The 21,618-nt window shown below is 41.6% G+C and overlaps 1 protein-coding gene across 1 annotated transcript; it reads left to right on the top strand.

Moving 5' to 3' along the window:
• Nucleotides 1–183: 183 nt before the first annotated feature.
• Nucleotides 184–21,319, top strand: LOC121445147 (small ubiquitin-related modifier 1). The gene is made up of 5 exons (XM_041647157.1): nt 184–339; nt 13,496–13,570; nt 15,243–15,320; nt 17,202–17,273; nt 20,489–21,319. The coding sequence occupies exons 1-5, from the start codon at nt 328–330 to the stop codon at nt 20,555–20,557; spliced, it is 306 nt and encodes a 101-aa protein (XP_041503091.1). The 5' UTR covers nt 184–327; the 3' UTR covers nt 20,558–21,319.
• Nucleotides 21,320–21,618: the final 299 nt, after the last annotated feature.

The raw sequence follows: 21,618 nt of genomic DNA, 5'->3' as shown, positions 1-21,618 counted from the left end.
GGGGTGGCGAAGCCCTGGTCTCCAGAGGGGCTGAGATAGCAGGCCTGGTTCTCCCGCCGGCCGTACAATCCACCAGTCTCTCGCTCCATGCAAGCAGCTTTGCAAGTCGGACGCCCCCGGCCTCCCCAGAAGGCGCTTTCCCGCCTCCTTTTCCCGTCTTCCCCAACGCTCTTCTGCGCGCAGCGGAAGTAACGCAAGACGTAGCGGAAGTCCCTGCAGCCGCGGTGTTGTGCTGTGGGGAAGAGACAGATTTGTAAACCTCGGAGTGAGGTTCAGCTTGCCGGAGGCCGCTGCGGTGCGGAGACCCCCGGGGAATCCACCGTCACCATGTCTGATCAGGTACCGGGCCGGGGCCTCGGGGCTCCGGGCTGTCGGCCGCGGGCTTGGCCGGGCACCGGGACGCGGGGGAGGGGATGCGGCTGGGGGAGGGGGCCGCCGGTGGGGAGGGGGCCGCGAGGGGCGCCTGGCCGAACGGGGCCGAACGGGGCCGAGCCGCCGGGGACCGCGGGGCTCCGGGGCGCACCCACCCTCCGCCGCCCTCGCGGTGCCCCCCCCCCCCCCCCCGGTCCCGCTGCCCGGCGCCGCGTCTCTCTCGACGGCTCCGGGGTTCCTGCGGGTGCGCTGGGGGCCTGGGCCCGCTCCCCAGTCGCCGGGAGCGACCTCGGGGAAACGGCCGTTTCCCTCGAGCCGACCGATGGCAGGAGCAGGGCCCCGGGCCTAGTTATGTAACGGGAGAGCGGCCCTAGCTGAGGGTAGGTGGCCCCTAGAGCGGCGCTGCTCCACTTGGGGTCTTCGGTGGTGGGGCGGGGCGGGGCGGGGGGGGGGGCGGCGAGGGAGCCTGGCCTGAGGTTCTCGGGAACCCAGAAGACAGCCGCTTTCCGTTGTGTTTGCGGGGAGGGCCGGTCCGCCGCTGTTCCTTCTGAGTCTTTTTTTCCATCTGGGGCTGCGGAGCGGTCGACTCTTTTCCTGTACTTTGCATTTCTTACTCGGGATTGGTCCATCAACTCTCTAGCTATGGGAGTGCTCAGAATAACCGAGAAACAACGAAACTGTTTCGCGTCCTACCACCAGCAAGCCATCTCATCTAGCATTAGCCTGCAGATGATTGACTTTTTCCAAAACAAAACATCTTTCCTTTTTTTTTCCCTATTCACAGTCAATTTCATACGTTTAAACAATGTATCTTGATTATATGCGTCCCCATATCCCATCTTCCAGGTGATAAAGAGAAAAGAGAAAAACTGTATTGTGCAGTTGTAGAATATTTTTACAGAAAACTTCCAATTAAAAGTGAAACGCTGTCAAGAATTTGCATGGTTATTTACCTTCAAATAGAAACACTGCCACCTAAATTTTTCTTCATCCTGTTATTTTTTTACCACGTTTGTGGGTAGTTTTTGATACATAAAGTTTTTGTCTGAGCTGGGCAGTGGTGGTGGATGTCTTTAATCTCAGCACTCGGGAGGCAGAGGCAGGTGGATCTCTGTGAGTTCGAGGCCAGCCTGGTCTACACGAGGTAGTTCCAGGACAGGCTCCAAAGCTACATAAAAACCCTGTCTCCAAAACCAAAACAAAACAAAAAACTTTTTTGGTCTTCTTTTGTTTGCTTAGACGACTTTGAATTTTCAAAGTATTTTTTTGACATTTATAGTGATAATCAGTAAACTTTTTCTTTCAACTCTACAGTGTAGTTGGACTGTTTATTTTTATTTTTATTATAATTTTTTTGTTTGTTTTTCAATACAGGGTTCTCTGTGTAGCCTTGACTGACCTGGAACTCGATCTGTAGACCAGGCTGTCCTCAAACTGAGAGATCCTCCTGCCTCTGCCTCCTGAGTGCTGGAATCAAAGGTGGGCGCCACTACTGCCTGGCCAGGGTGGTTCTAATTTTTAGCCTACTCATGCTGTAGGTTAGTTGTGGGGTGGATTTGATTATTAATAATCTGGATTAATTTCTATTTAATCTGGATAGAAATGACTTCATGAATATCTCCTCAGACAGTTGTTTTCTTAGTTACAAGTAAGGGAGGAAAGATCAGCTGTAAAAGCTTAGTTTCTTCAGCCTTTTATTTTAGAAGAAACTAGAAGGCGTGTTGGCCTGATGAAAGAGTTATGGAATAAGTTTTACAATTATTTTTGCTCTAATTTGAACTCACGTCATTTAAGAATATGAAGAACGTAGGACACAGGCTGTTTTCAGGGCCTGTGAAACTGCACTAGATGTAGTACTCACCCCAGTGGGTTTACTGGGCATTGGACGTGGCTCTGTATCCCTAAGCTCAAATCCCTTCTCTCCTGCTTAGTCTCATTAAGTTGCCGAGGTTGGTCTTTTTTTTTTTTTTTTCAAAATATTTATTTATTATGTATACAGTATTCTGTCTGTATGTCTGCAGGCCGGAAGAGGGCACCAGACCTCATTACAGATGGTTGTGAGCCACCATGTGGTTGCTGGGAATTGAACTCAGGACCTTCGGAAGAGCAGGCAATGCTCTTAACCACTGAGCTATCTCTCCAGCCCCCCTAGGTTGGTCTTGAACTTGACTCTGTAGCACAAGCTATCTTTGGATTTGGAATACTCCTCCTTCACTCAGCCTTGCAGAGTTGTTGGGATTAGAGTTTGCTGTCATACCTGGCTAGTTGGTGTGTAATTAATTAAATTTTGTCATTCTTTCATGGATGGTCAGTGAAGATTTTTAGAAATATGACAGAAAAATGGAAGCAAGTCTTTTTTCTTTCTTTTTTTTAATATTTATTATTTATTATGTATACAATAGTCTATTCTATGTGCATGCCGAAGGCCAGAGGAGGGCACCAGACCTTATTACAGATGGTTGTGAGCCACCATGTGGTTGCTGGGAATTGAACTCAGGACCTTTGGAAGAACAGGCAATGCTCTTAATCACTGAGCCATCTCTCCAGCCCTCTTTTTTTTTTTGTTTTTTTTTTTGTTTTTGACATAAGGTCTTACTGTGTAGTTTTGGCTGTCCTGGAACTCATTATGTAGACCAGGCTGTCCTGGAACTCAAGAGAGATCCTCCTGGTTCTGCCTCCCAAGTGCTGGAATTAAAGATGAAAGATGTCTACTACCAGAACTGGCAAAACAAATCTTTTTTTTTTTTTTTTTTTTTTGAGACAGTGTTTCTCAGTAGCTATTGAGTCATTGAGTCCTGAAATTCTGTGGACTAGGCTGGCCTTGAACTCAGAGAGATCCACCTGACTGCCTCCCAAGTGCTGGGATTAAAGGCATGTATCACCACTGCCTGGCAAAACAAGTCTTTTTGATTGAGCTACACATTAAAGCAATGTGCATCAGTATGAAATAGTGCTTCTTTTAGGAATTTTTGACTTGAAAAAAAATGTATGCTAACATTTTAAGGGGTCATTGTTTATCTATTTTGTTTTCCAAGACAGGATTTCTCTGTGTAGCTCCAGTTGTGGTACTTGCTTTGTAGATCAAGTTGTCCTCAGACTCAAGATCCGCCTGCCTCTGCCTCCCCAGTTCTGGGACAAAGGGTATGTGCCACAGTTGCCACCTGATGGGAGTTTACATCATTGAGAGTGTGGTACTAGATTTAGGAACTATTGCTCTGTGATGATTGATGAGCTTAAAATACTGAAGTTCTCATCCTATTTATTTACATGATTATCCCAAAAGATGAGGGTCATCCTATAACCATTCATAGGAGTTTGCTTAGCCTAATTTCACATTTCATCAAAACTAGAAGTATAATATGAAAGGAATAAGAGTAATTTGAACTAATATTTTCCCTTTTTCTTTTCTTATAGTATAGTTAGAACTGTTTTCCATTTTATACCAAATCATCAAAAGCAACTTTAGTGTAACAAAAACAAAATAAAATCAACCCAGTTGGAAATAAACTTCTAGTTCCCTGACTTTGTGATTATGTCCTGTATTAAATCAGTCAAATCTCTAAGGTGCGCCCAGATTCATGAGAAAGATGTGTCTCATTTCTCAGTAGGAGTAAGAAAGAACTTGAAGTTATCTTTAGTCGACCACATGACTTGTATTTCTGCTGCTGTTGTAACATTTGTTTCTGCAATGTTCTTTATAGGTTCTTGTTATTAATCTCTGCTGATCCTCGCAACAGTTTGAGTTTTCAGGAAAATAAGTGATGGATGTATATTAAAATGTTAAGCTTTGGCCGGGCGGTGGTGGCGCACGCCTTTAATCCCAGCACTCGGGAGGCAGAGGCAGGCGGATCTCTGTGAGTTCGAGACCAGCCTGGTCTACAAGAGCTAGTTCCAGGACAGGCTCCAAAACCACAGAGAAACCCTGTCTCGAAAAACCAAAAAAAAAAAAAAAAAATGTTAAGCTTTATGTACCATTCATATCATAGAACATACTAAACTATAGCAGTTACTTTAGCATTTACTTAGTGGTGGGTACCTTAGGCATTCCATTTCCTAGTAGAGGAGTGATGCATAGTCCGTCAAGTCTGTCATCTTTCTGACTGAGTGAGGTGCTGCTAGTGGGTATTACCAACTGAATATAATGGAGCACTTCAATTAGAATATAACAACTATTTTATAATATATCGAAATAATATAATAGTTATGGTTGGAGTATTCACAGTTGAGTAGTTGAAATTTCAAAACTGTAAAAAAATTTTTTTGAGATGGTCTCTACTCCATGTAGCCCTGGTTATTCTGGAACTCCCTATTATGTAGACCAGGATAGCCTCTGCCTCCTGGGATTAAAGGTGTGTACCAGCACACTCTGAAAGTAAAATATTTTTCAAATAATTGTGATATTTCATAGTAGTTAGGTTAGCTCTGTTATAGCACTTACATAAAATATTCCCTACATAAGTATTTTTCTAATTTGTTTCTTAAGATTTTATTTTATGTGTGTGAGTATTCTGCTTGCATGTTTGTGTATGTACTGTGTGTGTGCCTGGTGGTTCCAGAGGTCATGATAGCATCAAATCTCCTGGAACAGGAGTTAAGGATGATTGTGAGCCCACACATGGATGCTGGGAGCTGGATCTGGGTCTGCTGGAAGAGCAGCCAGTGCCCTTAACTTTGAGCCCTCTTTAGTCAGGCTCCGAAGTGTTGTAGATAACAGTCTCTCAAAACATCTTTAGCATTTTCTTCCATAATTCTCTGAAATTGTGGATATTTACATAGATAATTGTTATCATTCAATTTTTACCGACTTGTAGGCAGGTTCACACAGATACTGTTACTGATCACCTTAGTCTTATAGTTCATGATTTAACAGACTTGTGGGCAGGTTCACACAGATACTGTTACTGATCATCTTAGTCTTGTAGTTCATGATTTGTATGCTCTAGTCAGCGGTGGTGGCACATGTCTTTAGTTCATTTCAGCACTCTGGAGGCAAAGGCAGTCAGAGGCAGGAGGATCTCTGTGAGTTCGAGGCCAGCCAGGTCTACGGACTGAGTTCCAGGATAGGCTCCAAAGCTACAGAGAAACCCTATCTCAAACAAAACAAAAATTTGCATATTCCTGCAACATATCTTTAAAGATGTGTGATTGCCTCCTCTTCTCCTTGCATTTAGTTGCCTTTTTGCAGTTAATAAGGATCTGAAGGAAAAGACAGGAAGGAAGGAGGAAGGGTGGAGTTATGTTCTCTTGCCTTATCTAGGTCCGGTTATTTAAAGGTTTGCAGATGGAAGACGTCTGTGTAACCTACATCCCATCAAGAGCTCCTGTACTTTATTTATTTGAAACAGACAAGGATGGTTTTGAACTTACAGTGATTCTCCTGCCTTTGTCTCTGCAATCACACCCTGCATATATACTGTACTGAATTTTTAGAATACATAGATTAGCTGAGTGTTGGCACATGTCTACACTCATGTGAGACCCAGTCTCAATCCCCCAGAAAGGAAAAACAAAAGACAACATAGTAGTTTAAACTTTGTATTACATTTATTTTTTGTGGGTGCCCTGAGTTCACCTGGACCTGAGAGGACAGCTTTGTGGAGTTGGGTCCACTGTGTGCTTCTCCGGGATTGCTCTTAGGATGTCGAGCTTGGCAGCAAGTGCTTTCATTTACTCATCTCTCTAGCCCCCACATAGTAGCGCTTTATAAATCATGTGCCCATGGGTTAACTCTGGTACTTACTTAAGCCCTACTCTCTAGCCTCCTATGTGCATATCACTGAATGCCATTGCAGTGTTACGTTCCAGTCTCTTTCTACTGAAGGCATTTGTACATAGTGGCCTGTCTTTTGAAGTATATTAAAGTAGTACTGTGGGCCTTTTTTTCTTGAGACAGTTCTTATGTTGTACCATGTGCTAGGCTCAAACTTGTGCCAGTCTTCCTCCTGAATCAGCCAAGTGTTGAGATTACATCTGTGAGGACCTGTCCAGTATAGACTTGCTTTAAACATAATCCAGGTGATACTTGCTTTTAGTACTTTTTTTTAAAAAATCAGGATTGCTTTTGGATTGAATGACAGACTGTCTGATAGATCTTAGGTTGGACAAGTATGCTGCTAGTTTTTCCCATGAAACAAGTGTAGGCACAGATTGCTTTGGTGTATGAGGTAGGAGAAAATGTAGAAAATAAAGTTTCTATTCTTGTCTCGTGTGTTATAGGGCCCTTTACAAATGGGAAAACAGTGGTTCTATTCTGTTTTGTTTGAGACAGGGTTTCTCTGTAGCTCTGGCTGTCCTTCTGTGTACACCAGGCTGGCCTTGAACTCAGATTCACCTGTCTCTGCCTCCTGAGCAGTGGGACTAGAGGTGAAACACTGGGACTCACTTCAATTTCCAGCAGCCACTGGTGGCTCACAACCATCTATAGTGGGATCGATGCCCTCTTCTGGCATAAAGTTGTACATGCAGACAGAGCACATAAAAATTAATAAATACATAAACAATAAATCTTAAAGTGTGTACCACTACTGCCTGGCTTTTTAAAAAAATATTATTGTTACTACTACTACTGCTGCTGCTGCTACTACTACTACTACTACTATTATTATTATTATTATTGGTTTTTCAAGATAGGATTTCTCTTATCTAGCTCTGGTTGTCCTGAAACTCACGTTTGTAGACCATGCTGACCCCAAAATAAATCCACGTGCCTCTGCCGCCTAAGTGCTAGGATCAAAGGCTTGGACCACTATTGTCTGGCATTTGAAAAATTTTTATTATGGAAAAGTTAATGTATACAGTGTACCTCATATGTCTTGCCTTGTCTTATTTTTCAAATCTACAGCTCCATTCCTTGCTATTTTGGAAGCCAGTCTCAGGCATTCATGTGTAAATAGGGCTTTAAATTTTTTTAAAATTATAATTAAAGGGCTGGAGAGATGGCTCAGTGGTTAAGAGCATTGCCTGCCCTTCCAAAGGTTCTGAGTTCAATTCCCAGCAACCACGTGGTGGCTCACAACCATCTGTAATGAGGTCTAGTGCCCTCTTCTGGCCTGCAGAGATAGACACAGACAGAATATTGTATACATAATAAATAAATAAATAAATATTTTAAAAAAATTATAATTAAATAATTTCCCCTTTCCCTTTCCTTCTTCCAGAACTTCCTGATAGCTTGCTCCTCTTGCTCTTTCAAACACCTCTTTTTCTTTAATTGTGGGCAGTCCTAAGTACGTAAATATAACTGCATAGTCAATATACTGTTGCTTATGTGTTTTCAGTGCTGACCATTTGGTATTGGCTATCCAGTTGGTGCACTTTTTGTGGGAAAGACTATTGATTCCCCCCTTGATTTGATATTCCTTAGTAGTTCTTAGTAGTTGTTTTGAGCTTCCCCCATCCACATTAGCATGCTTGTTGGTGTCATCCTTGTTCAGGTCATGTTTAAACAGCCAGATAGACAGGACTTCACGGGTGTGTAGCTTCTGACATTTCTAGGAGACACAATCCACAATGTCACTGCACATTTTTTGTGAAGGGCTTTTTATTTCTTTTAATAATAGCCACAATACTGTATCCTACTTTTCTTCTCTCTTCTATCTAGCTTTCTTCTTCTTCCTCCTCCTCCTTTTTAAAAAACATAGTTAGGAATTAAATAAATAGATACTAGAGAGAAGACTTAGTGGTTAAGAGCACTGACTGCTCCTCAGAGGACCTTGGTACAACTCCCAGCACCTATGACGTTTTACAACCGCCTGTAGTTCCAGTTTCCAGAGATCAAACATCCTGTTCCAGCCTCCGTGGGCACTTGCATGCATGTGGTATGTAGACGTACATGCAGGCAAAACATCTATACACATAAACTATATTAACTGTACACATAAAATAAAAATATATATCTTCAAAAAAGAAAAAAAAAGATTGAGCAGAGAATACTGCTTTAATCTGCACACTCAGGAAGCAGAGGCAGGAGGATCTCGAGTTTTAACAGCCTGGTCTGTGTATCAAGTGAGTTCCAGGACTACATAGAGAGAACCTGTCTCAAAACCAAAACAAAAATTTAGTATTTTCCAAGAATCCCTCCTCTTTCAGTAAGAATTAGCGATCCTTGTGTAGCTATAAGGACCAGTGGCAGATTAAATGAGATGCTCTGACCATGTGACTGAATTGTCCGTGAGCTGACTGTCAAGAGTACATCTTTGTGAAGATCATTGAACTTGAAATAGTACAGTATGAATTTAGTACACTTTAAATGCAAACTGCTGTGTTTTCCATGTCTTCCAGTTTAGTTCACTTCCCAGAATCATTTGTCTGTTTCCATGTTGTTCCTTGGAGAGCAGAGTTACGGTGGTTAGTTCCCAGTAAATTCCTTTACCAGTTAGGAGGGTTCAATCTCCCAGTGATGTAGTCCTGAAAATTGTCATGACTTCTGTTCTGCTGGCCGTATATTCTGGCCAGCCAGGTCGATCTGTTCTCTGGAACCGTCCTTGCTTTGATGACCTACAGTCCCAGACTTACCCTGAATGCTTTCACTGTTGTGTAACTAGTGTGCTGTATTCTGTATTGGCTGCCTTTAAAAAAAGTACAGGACAGAGAAGGAAAGCATACAAGACCCCAAGACTATTGGAGACGACAGGTTCAGTTTTTTCCTTTTGTCTACGATCTTTCTATTTTCTAGTCTGTCAGTAGGAAAAAGACATTCACTGGGTGTAGTGGCCTACACCTTTGATCTTAGTACTGGGAGGTGGAGGCAGGTAGATAGATCTCTTGAGTTTGAGGCCAGCCTGGTCTATATAGTGAGACCCTATGAGTTCATGAGAAGGTGCATGACTGCATTAAAGCTGTTTTACAAGAGGTAGAGATGTCCATTCCTACAGTGGTTTAGTGATTGTAGAGAATGAGATGGGCTTTAGAACCACTGGAATTGTCACAATGATGAATGGTTAAATAGGAAACTTGAGAGAAGCCATAGATAGTCACAGTGTTTGCTGTAGTCGGATGTGTGTGGATAACTGTTGTAACTGGGAATCCAGAGAGGATTTTTGTTTGTTTGTTTGAGTGCTGCTGTGATTGCTGGCTTTAGTGCTGTTGAACTCAGAACTTTTTGTACACCAGACATGGGTTTTGCCCCTGAACTATGTTCTCAGTTTTTGATTGTGGTTTTCAGAAAAAGGAAATAAGTCTATCATACTTCAGATACCTAACATGCACAAGTTCAGGCCCTTGGATAAAAGTGTGAACTCTGTAATTGTTAGATTGGAGAGGATGATGTTAGTATTTGTGTCTGTCTTGTTTTTCTTTCTGTTACTATTATAAAACACTGACCAAACCAGACTTTCCTTAGATTTCCAAGTCATAGTTCAATATTGAGGGTTCCCAAGGCAGCAACTCAAGTAGAATCAGAAGGCAGGAGCTGTGGGGCCGAAGTCTTGGAGGGATGCTGCTTGCTGACTTTCTCCCGTGACTTACTCAGCTTGCTTTTTTATATGATCTAGGACTACTTGCCCAAGGGTGCACTGGGATCTCCTGAATCAAGAAAATGCTCTAAAGGCTTGCCCACAGGGGACTCTGATGGAGGCAATTTGAAATAGGGTCTCTCTGTGTAGCAGTTCTGGCTGTCATGGAACTCACTGAGATCCACCTGCCTCTGCCTTCTGAGTTCTGGGATTAAAGGTGCCACCAGTGCCCCACCCTAGGGGCAATTCTTCAATTGAGGTTCTTTCTTCCTAAAACACTTTAGGTCGTGACTAGTTGACAAAAATTAATCAACACGGTATCTAAGAGACAGTCAAGGAAGGAAAGCAGAGGACTGAAGGAGAATTGAAGAAAACAGCTGAGATGAGAAGGCACAAATGGAGAAATTTGAGTGTCCTATGGATTTAGCAGTAAGGAGTGCAGCTGAAACTGAGGACAGTTTTGAGGGTTGATGCACAGAGAACAGGTAGGAGAGTAAAAGTGCCCATAGCAAATACTGACTTGTCAGTTGTGACTGTGGTGGGAAAATAAAGATTGCAGTAGAGAGTCCATCAAGGAGGCCAGTGTGGGAGACGAATGAACTGCAAGTAGAGGCATTAAAGAAAGATAGTGGTTGGGAGACTGCTGTGACCTGAGAAGGCCTTTCGGTAGTAGACGTCAGCTGATCTACATCTCTGAATTGATTTCAGGAAAGACTACCTTTACTTCAGGCAAAGGAAACTGGGCCATACTCGGCCGAAGATGGGAGAAGGCAATGGACATATTGGGGGGGGGGGGGGGGTTGGTTCGAATGAGAATGGCCCCGTAGGCTCATATTTTTGAGTATTTGGTCCCTAGTTGATGACTGTTGGGAGAATTAGGAGGGATGGTCCTGGTGAAGTTGTGCCATTGGGGGTGGATTTAAGATCTCAAAAACCCGGCTATTCCTATGCCCGTTCTCGCCTCCTCCTTGTGTTGGGATGTTGCTGTTGTCACCTCACCTTTGCTTTACTGTCACGGACTCTCTGATCTTACGGAACTGTAAACTCAGCTGAAGGCTTTCTTTTATTGCTTGCCTTGGTTATGCAGTTTTAACGTGGCGTAGACAAAGATGAGTCTTTAGCAAACAGTGAAGAGATTTCTTAGGCTACTAAAAGGAATGTGAGAGAAAAGTGAGAATGGGGGCAGCGATGTATGTATTGAAATGTTGTGGAGTTTGTTTTTAGACCTTAAGGTGTTGGAAGCCATTTATGCTTTTTGAGTATTATAGGATTCTGAGTGTTTGAATAGAGAGAGGAGGGGGGATTGTTTTTTGTTTCTGAGTATCTTCTATGTAGCCATATTAGCCTAGACAAAACTAGAATATCTTCTTTTGTGCCAACGTAAACAAAACTCACTTCCTCTCCTCCTCTTAAAGGGATTCAGGTTTGGGTTGCCTTTTATTGCCCTTCACCACAGAGAATAAGCCCTTTGCTTTCTGGATACTTGCAGGAAGAAGCAACTCTTCAGTATGACTATAAATTCATAGAAATATGGCAAGACAGTGTTTGAAGATAGTCACCTAATTTTCAGGTGAAGTACTGTGACTAAAGAAGTTAATTTTGCCTGCAAATATCCAGTCTGCAAGCATTGAAATGCAGCTGAATGAAAACCAGGCATCCTGTCCCATACTGTCTCTTCTGTCATCTAAGCATTTCCTTAGACACTGTACTGATCTTGGAGCTTGGTATGCTTACTCAGTTTCTCCCCCTCCGCACACTTAATGACATGTACATGTTACTGTATACATACAGATCTTTGTATCGCCCCTCCCCAGACCCCTTGCTGTCTTTGTTCCCCCTCCATCCCCTCTATCCCTGTGGCTCATCCTTCTCTTCCTCCACTATAGTCCCCTCCTGCAGTCCTCTCTGCTACCCCCTTCTGTTACCCCCTCTTGTTATCCCCCACTGTACATAGTCTCTTTTATACATGCAAATTTAAATTTCAATCTAGAGTCTACATTTGAGAGAAAACATAGCCCATTGATTGATTGATTGGGTTTTTGTTGTATTTAATTTTTGGAGGTTTTTTTCTTAATGGATTGTAGATAGTGATCCCCTTTGGATATATAGTTGAAAAAGACTTCTCCCATTCTGTAGGCTCTTTTCACTCTATTGATTATTTTCCTTTGCTGTGTAGAAACTTATTATTGTGCAATACCATTTGTCAGTTCTTGGGATTATTTCCAATGCTATTGAATTGTGTTCTGTTCATTTCAAAATGTCAAGAGTATGTCGTGTTAGCTGTACTGGCATGTGCTATATAGATATATATGTGCTTTACGTGTAAAATTCAGTTTGTTGATTCTTACTTTTTCCCCCCTTGAGACTAGGTTTCTCTGTGTAACAGCCCTGATTGTCCTGGAACTCACTTTGTAGTCCAGACTGGCCTTTCACATCTACCTGCTTCTACTGAGTGCTGGGATTAAAAGGTTAAAGTGTTCCATCACATCCGCCTCAGTGCGCTAATTATTAGTAAGTGTAGATTAACAGGGTCTCACTATATATCCCTACCTGGTCTGGAATTCTAAACCAGGCTAGCTGCAAACTCATAGAAATTTACTACCTGACTGAATTAGTTTTGAATTAATACAAGTAGCAAGAATATTTTAAATATTTAAGTGTGATGGTTGAAGTGTGTGGGACACTTTCCAGGACATTGTTTCACTAAGAATGACTCAACTGATGTGTTTTATGCTGAAATTGTTCTCATCTAATTCAGCCTGTTAATTTCAGTTGCTTTGCAATACTCCTTTATTTGAGATGAGTTTGTAAATCTTTTTGTATTCCCATAAGTCTCCTTTTCCTTACTTTCTCACTCCTAGATTCCAGGCTCTTCCGCTCCCATTTTGTTACTGCTTCAGTCAGGCCTTATTACCTTGTAACCGTGGATTAAAATACCAGATGATATAAAACTGATTCATTTTGACTCTAGTATTTAGACCAATACTTTCCTATTTGATTGTCCTTTCTAAATAGCCTTTGCTTGTGATACATTTCCATATCTTGGTATAGGAGGTTGCCTCAGGATAGACCGTGAGAACATACTCTTAGATTCAAAATGTTTACTAAGAACTCTAGGTGGATGAACTCCTAGTTAAGAGGAATTGACCTTAGGGCAAGAGTTTCCAAATTGCTCCTCTTGATGCCAGCATCTTTGTCACCTTTAACTTGTTAGAAACATTTTCATTAATTTGTCTTAAGTCCTTAGAAGGTGACTGACTAAGACATGGTTAAATTTTAGATTTTTACTGTAGGAAACAATGCTGTTAAAAACAAACAAACAAACTTGGACTGGAGAGATGGCTCAGATGTTAAGAGCACTGGATGCTCTTCCAGAGGTTCTGAGTTCAATTCCCAGCAACCACATGGTGGCTCACAACCATCTGTAATGAGATCTGGTGCCCTCTTCTGGTGTGCAGGCATACACACAGACAGAATACTGTATACATAGAAAATAAATAAATGGGGGGGGGCTTTATTGATTTTTAATGAGTGGGGAGTTTGAAGAATAATTGAGTGTTGGGGAAATAAATGTGCTCTGTATTTTCAGGTGCAGAGTCTGTTACCTGGGGGAAAGTAATGGATGCTCATAAACAGCAGAGTATAATTGCTAATCTGGAAATTTCTTTCAGGAGGCAAAACCTTCAACTGAGGACTTAGGGGATAAGAAGGAAGGAGAATACATTAAGCTCAAAGTTATTGGACAGGTGAGTTTCATTATTTTTCTCATTTGACATTTTTCCAATGTGTAAAAACATGGGAAAAAACATTAGGTAGGATATGTTATTTAAAAATTGCATTTTCGGGGCTGGAGAGATGGCTCAGAGGTTAAGAGCATTGCCTGTTCTTCCAAAGGTCCTGAGTTCAATTCCCAGCAACCACATGGTGGCTCACTTTCATCTGTAATGGGGTCTGGTGCCCTCTTCTGGCCTGCAGGCATACATGCAGGCAGAACACTGTATGCATAATAAATAAATAAATTTTTTTAAAAAAAATGCATTTTCCTTTATTGTACATGTATCTGTTGGGGGTAAAAGAGGCAGATAATGTTTTTGAGACAGGGTCTCACTCTGTACTCTTGCTTGGTCTTGAATTTACTACACAGACCAGGCTGACTTCAAACTCAAAGATGTACTTGCGTCTTCCTCCAAGTGTTGGAGTTAAAAACATGTGCTACCACACTGGCATGTTGTTACTTCTTTTAGAAGATCGGAATTAGTGAAATGGTACACCTTTCACCATCACAGTATGATAGTTTTCCATCCTCTTCCAAGTGGGAAATCAATGTCACTGACAGTGTTATTTTTGGGGGAGGTCTGCTTACTGCGTCTAAATGTGTGTGTGTGTAGTGGAATCTAGGGCCTGGCAAAACCATATCCCCAGCCGTCGTCTTCTTACTCTTTTTTTTTTATTGCTTTGAGTGTGGTATATGGATGCAGCGAGTGCGCTCAGTTCCTTATGCTAGTGTCTGCTGTTAAGAGTGTGGTATATGAGCCGGGCGATGGTGGCGCACGCCTTTAATCCCAGCACTCGGGAGGCAGAGGCAGGCGGATCTCTGTGAGTTCGAGACCAGCCTGGTCTACAAGAGCTAGTTCCAGGATAGGCTCCACAGCCACAGAGAAACCCTGTCTCGAAAAACCAAAAAAAAAAAAAAAAAAGTGTGGTATATGGACGCAGTGAGCGCGCTCAGTTGCTTAGGATGTTAGTGTCTGCTGTTACTCTTGATCTTACACCTCCCTTCCCCACTACAGGAGTTCCCTGACAGACATTATATGCATAATAAATAGCTTAAAAAAAGTTTGTTTTCTCTTAGGTTTGATACCCCCTAGGGACACTAGTTGGTATGAATGGGATAGTATGTTTTTTTTTTTTAAAGATTTATTTATTTATTATGTATACAACATTCTGCCTTGGTGTATGCCCGCGCGCCAGAGGAGGGCGCCAGATGGTTGTGAGCCACCATGTAGTTGCTGGGAATTGAACTCAGGACCTCTGAAAGTACAGCCAGTGCTCTTAACCTTTAAGCCATCTCTCCAGCCCCCAGTATGTTTTCTTTTTATTGCTTATAAGGGTTTGTAACAGTTCATTTTATTTTTTACAGTATTTTTATGGATATGATGTAATGAAAGAATGCTTTTGCTTGGCATACAAATTTATATTAATAATTTTGATACCTAAAACATCTTTGGTTTGCTATTTTTATAGTGAGTTGCTAAAATGTAATTTGGATTTTGACTAGATTGCTTTTAATGAAACTAGTTAGGAATGCTAAAAAGAATATTATGAGAAAACTGTAACAAGACGTAATTAAATAATATGGTTCAAGTTAGCTAAGTAGTGTAGAAAAAGAAGGAATAATGTTTCCCTTTATCTCCTTAGGATAGCAGTGAGATACATTTCAAAGTGAAAATGACAACACATCTCAAGAAACTCAAGGAGTCGTACTGTCAAAGACAGGTTTGTGTACTGTGATGTTAAATACAGCGCTTCCGTATGACGGTTGTTGAAGTGTACTCTGATTTCACCATTAGAAACTGAAGGGAAACACCGTAGTGTTGTTTGCCGTTGCTCATGCGTGGTTTTCCTTTTGTGACCCATTTCAGTTTTAGTAGGATATAGAAAACGTTTGAAAGTAACTCACTTTTACTGATTGCTCAGAAGAATATTTTTGATGGTTTGCATCTGTGTATAGCAATAAAGGCAACCCTTTTTGGTGATTATTGTGAAATTTCCCTGTGCTTCTATGAGGTTTAGGTCATTTATATCAAATTTAAATCTATAATTAATATATTTTCTTGGGGCCGGAAACACGATTCAGCAGTTAAGAGTACTGACTGCTCTTCCAGTACCCAGTTGATGGCTCATAACCATCTGCAGCTCCAGTCCTAGAGGATCTGATGCCCTTCTGTGAGCACTGCACACAAATGGTGCACACACATATAGGCAGGCAAAACACCCTATAAAAATAAGTACTCACCTGGTGGTAGTGGCACGTGCCTTAATTCCAGCATTTGGGAGGCAGAGGCAGGCAGATGTCTGTGAGTTTGACACTAACCTGGTCTTTAGAGCAAGTTCCGGGAGAGACTCTAAAGCTACACAGAGAAACCCTGTCTCGAAGAACAAGACAAAACAAAAAACAAAACACACAAAAAAAACCAAATTAAAAGTATTTTTTTCTTTATACATAATATAGATTGCTGCTAACTATTTAACATATTTTCAAGCATATATCAAGATAATTTCTCTCTTTTAAAAAAAAATCTGTATGGGGGCTGGAGAGATGGCTCAGTGCTCTCCCAGAGGACTTGGGTTCAATTCCCCACAACTACATGGCAGCTCATACCTGTAGTTTCAGGGCTTCTGACACCCTCACACAGACATACATGAGGCAAAACACCAATGAACATAAATTATATATGTAAAAGGATCTGTATGGTTGTGTACATTCATACATCTTATGCTCACAAATATTAAATAAAAATTGGGGGGGAAGTTCAAGAATTAATAATCTTTAGCTTCAGCTAAAAATGTTTCAGGATATCCAGGGCTACATAGTAAGACCCTGCCTCAAATACACAGGGGTGTGTGTGTGTGTGTATGTAAGCATATGGAAGAGTGTAGTTCATGCTGGATATGAGGGATAACTTGTAATCCCAACACTGATAGGAGGAGGTCAAGAATTCAAGGTTATCCTCCACTATTAAAGAAATTTGAGGACAGCCTGAGCTTCATGAAACCCTGTCTCAAAAAATTAAAATCAAAACAAGAAAAACAGTACATTAGAGATAACCAAGGTTGAAATTTTGCTTTGTTTGTTTTGAAGCAGGGTCTCTCTTACAAAACCTTGGCTGTCCTGGAACTCATTGAGATAAGCCTGCCTCTGCCTCCTGAGTGTGGTTTTAAAGGTGTGTGCTACCACCAACCAGCTTTATTTTCTTTTATGCTAGCTCAGACTTAGGGGGAAGTGAATACAATATGGTTGGGAAGAAAGGCTTATTAATCATTTTGGGCTAAAATTCTTAGCTAACTTCTTTTATCTATAGGCCATAAGCTCCCTAGTTGTAAACTGAAGATGAGGTGGTAATACCTCTTGAGTCTTTACAAAGAGCTTTATTTATGACTGCAAGTAAAGTACTTGGTACAGGATAGCCTTCCTAACAAATAATTGGTTCTCATTATATGGTAATTATGGTTGAATTGGTAATCTAATTTTATGATCAATGTAGCTTGTTAAGCCTTTATGTTGTTTTGGTTTTTTTTTGTTGTTGTTGTTGTTGATTTTAGAGTATAATAGTTATTTAAAACCTAAGATTTTTACACACACTTTCTTTTTTTTAGGGAGTTCCAATGAATTCACTCAGGTTTCTATTTGAAGGTCAGAGAATTGCTGATAACCATACTCCAAAAGAAGTAAGTATGGTTTCTTTCTGAATCAAACTTTTGAAATAAATAAGATTTTGGATTAAACGGATGAGGATTGTAGCTTAGTGATAGAGCATGTGCTTAATATCCGTGTGTCCCAGAGTTTGATATCTCTAGTGCCAAAATAAAAGAGAAAAAAGTAATAGCTTTTAAAATTTGTATTTATTTGTTATGTGTATGTTCACATGCATGCCTGTTGATGAGGGTCATGACGCATATATGGGAGTCATTTCTCTACCATGGGCATCCTGCGATGCTGGGTCCAGTGTCTGTTGCAACATCCCAGGGACAAAAATAGCTTTTTCCTTGGGGCTCAGAGGTTAAAAATACTTTTTGCTCATGCATAGGACTTGGTTTCAGTTCCCATCACCCATATGGTATATCATCTGTAACTCCGGTTCCAAGGGATCTGCTGCCCTCTTTTGACTTCCTTGGGTACCATGAGCAAACATGATGTGTGTGTGTATAAACAAAAAGTATACATTTGTTTTTGTTTGATTTGTTTTTTTGAAACAGGGTTTTTCTGTGTAACAACCTTAGCTGTTCTGGAACTCAACCTAGACCAGGGTGGCCTCAGACTCAGAGATCCTTCTGCCTCTGCCTCAAGTGATAGGATTAAAGGTGTGTGCTACCACCACCCAGCTGAAAATAAATCTTTTTTGTTTGTTTGTTTCTCTGTACATTGTTTCTCTGTAGCTTTGGTGCCCGTCCTGGAACTAGCTCTTGTAGACCAGGCTGGTCTCGAACTCCTAGAGATCCGCCTACCTCTGCCTCCCTAGTGCTGGGATTAAAGGCGTGCGCCACCACCGCCCGGCCTGAAAATAAATCTTTTTTTTTTTTTAAAGGTTTATTTATTATTTATTATGTACAAAGTATTCAGCCTCCATGCCTGCAGGCCAGAAGAGGGCACCACATCTCATTACAGATGGTTGTGAGCCACCATGTGGTTGCTGGGAATTGAACTCAGGACCTCCGGAAGAGCAGTCCATGCTCTTAACCTCTGAGCCATCTCTCCAGCCCCTGAAAATAAATCTTAAAGGGAAATTTTTTTCTCTTAGGGAGATGAGGTGGCTCATTGCAATGGCTCAGTAAAGGCACTTGCCTCCACCATAGTTTGCATAGTGAAAGGAGAAAACTAACTCCATGGAGTTGTCCTTTGGCCTCTACCCACAAGCCATGCACATTTGCCTGTTCTCCCCTTCATCTCATACATACCTCCATACACAAATAATAAAATGAATTTATATAAATTTTTAACAATTTCATTAGCATTAAATACACTTTTGTGAATTCTTGCTGGTTTATCAGAGAGGGGAAATAATCTATTGAATTGAGATTTCCTTATGTACTTTCAAAAGTGCCGCTAAGAAGAGGGGTGGAGGATTGGCTAAGACCTCTACGGTCTTTCTTTTAAAGACAGACACATCTTACATTTGGTCAGGTTCTGGTACTTTGTTGATGGTGACCTCGGAGGACTTGGGGAATCTGGAGCAGTCCCTCAAGTCCGAGTATATAGTTCAACAGTCCTTTGCGTTTGTTTACAAAGTGTTTTCATAATCGTGATTAATAAAGTTACTTTGCTTTAAATAAGCCATTTTTTCTATTTAGCTATTACTTTTGATAAGTCGTGAAAAAAGTTGGAATATCTTTTGTGGCATTTAGAGCCATGTTTGCCATTGAAGGTCTAATTGACTTTGCTAGCTATTCTGCTTTATTAAACCACTTTTGATAGGAATACTACAGAGTGGAGCTGTATGTTTCTGAGTATGACATGGTGTCTCTCTGTTCCATTATGGGTAATGTTGGTTTTCATTGTTTGTTTGCTTTGAGACAGGGTCTCTTTGTACAGAGCCATTGCTGTCCTGGAACTCACAGGGATCTGCCTGCCTCTGTTAAATGATGATTGCCAGATCCATTCATTGTGGAGTTGCCGTATTAGGGTTCTCTAGAGGAACAGAACTGAAGAATATTTATGTAAAGGAAACTTATTAGAGTGCTGTTCCCGCAGTGCTGTCTACCAGTGGAAGGTCCAGTTCGTGAGGCTGGGACATCTCAGCTAGTTTTGAGTATCCTGAAGAAGTGGGCTGTTATACCAGTGAAGAAACGAGCTTTCCAGGAATAGTGGGCAAAGAGCAAAAACTTCCTTCCTCCAAGTCTTTTATATAAACTGCCACCATAAGGTAGATCTTCCCGTTTCTAGAGATCCAGGTTCAGCTAAACTGGGTGTAGTTGTGCAGAGGCAGGTGGGTCTCAGAGCTGGAGGCCAGCCTAGGTGGTCTGCATGTGGAGTTCTAAGGATGGTTGGGTCTACACAGAAACCCTGTCTCAAAAAAACAAAACCAAAGACAGAAGGAAAGAAGGACCCTCTCACAGGTGTATCCAGCCTCCTGGGCTTTAGTGACTTGCAGTTGTAATCATTTTACAAGCCTGCAGAGGTTTTTTTTTTTTTTTAAATGTGTGACTGTCCTTTAGATGTTGCCCATTTAAGGTACCTTCAACTTGGTACTTGTGTTGTTCTTGACTTTTCTCCATATTTTAAAGAAGTTTTTATTTTGAAATATTTTTCAGATTAAAGGGAAGTTACAAGTGCAGAATAAAAATTGCCATCTATGGCCAAGTGGTGGTGGCGGCGGCGCACGCCTTTAATCCCAGCATTTGGGAGGTAGAGGCAGGTGGATCTCAGTGGGTTTGAGACCAGCCTGGCTCCAAAGCTACACAGAAACCCTGTCTCAAAAAACAAATCCCCGTTCCCCAAAGAAGAAACAAAGCAAACCACTTCCATATTGTAGAGTGAATAAGCAGAGTGTCCCTCCCCTCCCAGTCTGGGCCAGAGCAGTCTCACGGCTTTGCACATGGCAGGCAAGTGCTGTTTTTGTTGAATGGCTTGATTCAGGTTTTTGTTGTTTGTTTTTTTGAGACAAGGTCACACTAAGTAGTTTTGGCTGTCTTAGAACTCATTGTATAGACAAGGCTAGTCTCAAATTCACCAGGATCTGCCTGCCACTGGCTTCCCTAGTGCTGGGATTAAAAGATGTTCCACTTCCCAGGTGTTGGCCTCACGGGAGAAGAATTTCAGCCTGGGGGTTATTTCCAGGTGACACTTGGATTGTCTTGTACTTTAAAATAGTGGCCACATAGTTGCAGCCGGTGTAAAAATGTTGCTTTTTTAGTTCAGTGTTAACATATTTCCCTTTTTTTTGCAGCTGGGAATGGAGGAAGAAGATGTGATTGAAGTTTATCAGGAACAAACGGGGGGTCATTCAAGGGTTTAGATAATTCTTTTTATTTTTTTTCCTTTTCCCTTAATCCTTTTTTATTTTTAAAAATAGTTCTTTTGTAATGTGGTGTTCAAAATGAAAATTGAATACTGGCTCTCCATCTCTTTAGAACATCTGGTATTCTGAATTCTAGTGTTCAATATTCATTACTGGTTGTTTTTGTTGTGCTGATTTTTGGTGATCAGACCTCAGCTCCCTTAATATTGCCCTTCATATTTTAAACAATTTCATATGTGCACAGAGAGGCCACCCTTTTCAGGACTGTGCATTTTCAAGTTTGTGATGATAAAAAGATGGACCAGTGGGAGCTTTCCTATGACCTTCCAGTTGGCCCTGAAGTTCCAGCATGCAGTTGCTTCACGCCTGGACTGTGGTTTTCAGTGGGAGATGGAAGGTCTTCAGAGACCTGAACTGTGGGAAAATGACCTTTCCTCAGCTTGAAGCTACTTTTAAAATCTGAGGGTCTGGACCAAAAGAAGAGCATCACGTTTGTAGTCAAGATGACAGATACAGTGAGAGTGACAGCTAACTCCAGGATGGCTTCACCAGAGAGAAGAGTATGGCAGGCTGTCTGAAGATCCCAGGAAAGCTGTAATTTCCATCAGCAGTTAGTAGGAAAGTTACTCTTGCAGAAGTGTACGCAACAGACACTGCTCCTTTTGATTCTGTTTGTAGTTTTTGGCCTGGGACATGGGTTTTCAAGGGACATCGTCTGTACCAGCTTCATTAAAATAAACAATATTTGTAAAAACCGTACGAAAGTCCCTTTTATTTTAGTTTATTTAGTTTTGTAGGGAGAAAGATGAAAATGTCCCAGATAGGGTTTTCTTTAGTGCTGTACAGTGGTGACCTTAATGACTTGAAGCAGTGGGAGCTACTGGTGTACCTCCTGAATCAATCGTTTACTTATGATCACAGTGCCTTTTTAAAAACTCGCTGTCAGCCGGGCGGTGGTGGCGCACGCCTTTAATCCCAGCACTCGGGAGGCAGAGGCAGGCGGATCTCTGTGAGTTCGAGACCAGCCTGGTCTACAAGAGCTAGTTCCAGGACAGGCT

The sequence above is a fragment of the Microtus oregoni genome, unplaced genomic scaffold, assembly GCF_018167655.1.
Source record: "Microtus oregoni isolate MIOR12 unplaced genomic scaffold, Mior012 000160F_ref0000428, whole genome shotgun sequence".
NCBI classification, from domain to species: domain Eukaryota; kingdom Metazoa; phylum Chordata; class Mammalia; order Rodentia; family Cricetidae; genus Microtus; species Microtus oregoni.
This window is presented reverse-complemented; position numbering and strand designations above follow the sequence as displayed.

What these genes read in the sequence shown, in the direction of transcription:
- LOC121445147 (XM_041647157.1), top strand. An exon ending in AGCTCAAAGTTATTGGACAG is followed by an intron (nt 13,571 to 15,242) that starts GTGAGTTTCATT and finishes TTATCTCCTTAG; the next exon opens with GATAGCAGTGAGATACATTT. An exon ending in AGTCGTACTGTCAAAGACAG is followed by an intron (nt 15,321 to 17,201) that starts GTTTGTGTACTG and finishes TCTTTTTTTTAG; the next exon opens with GGAGTTCCAATGAATTCACT.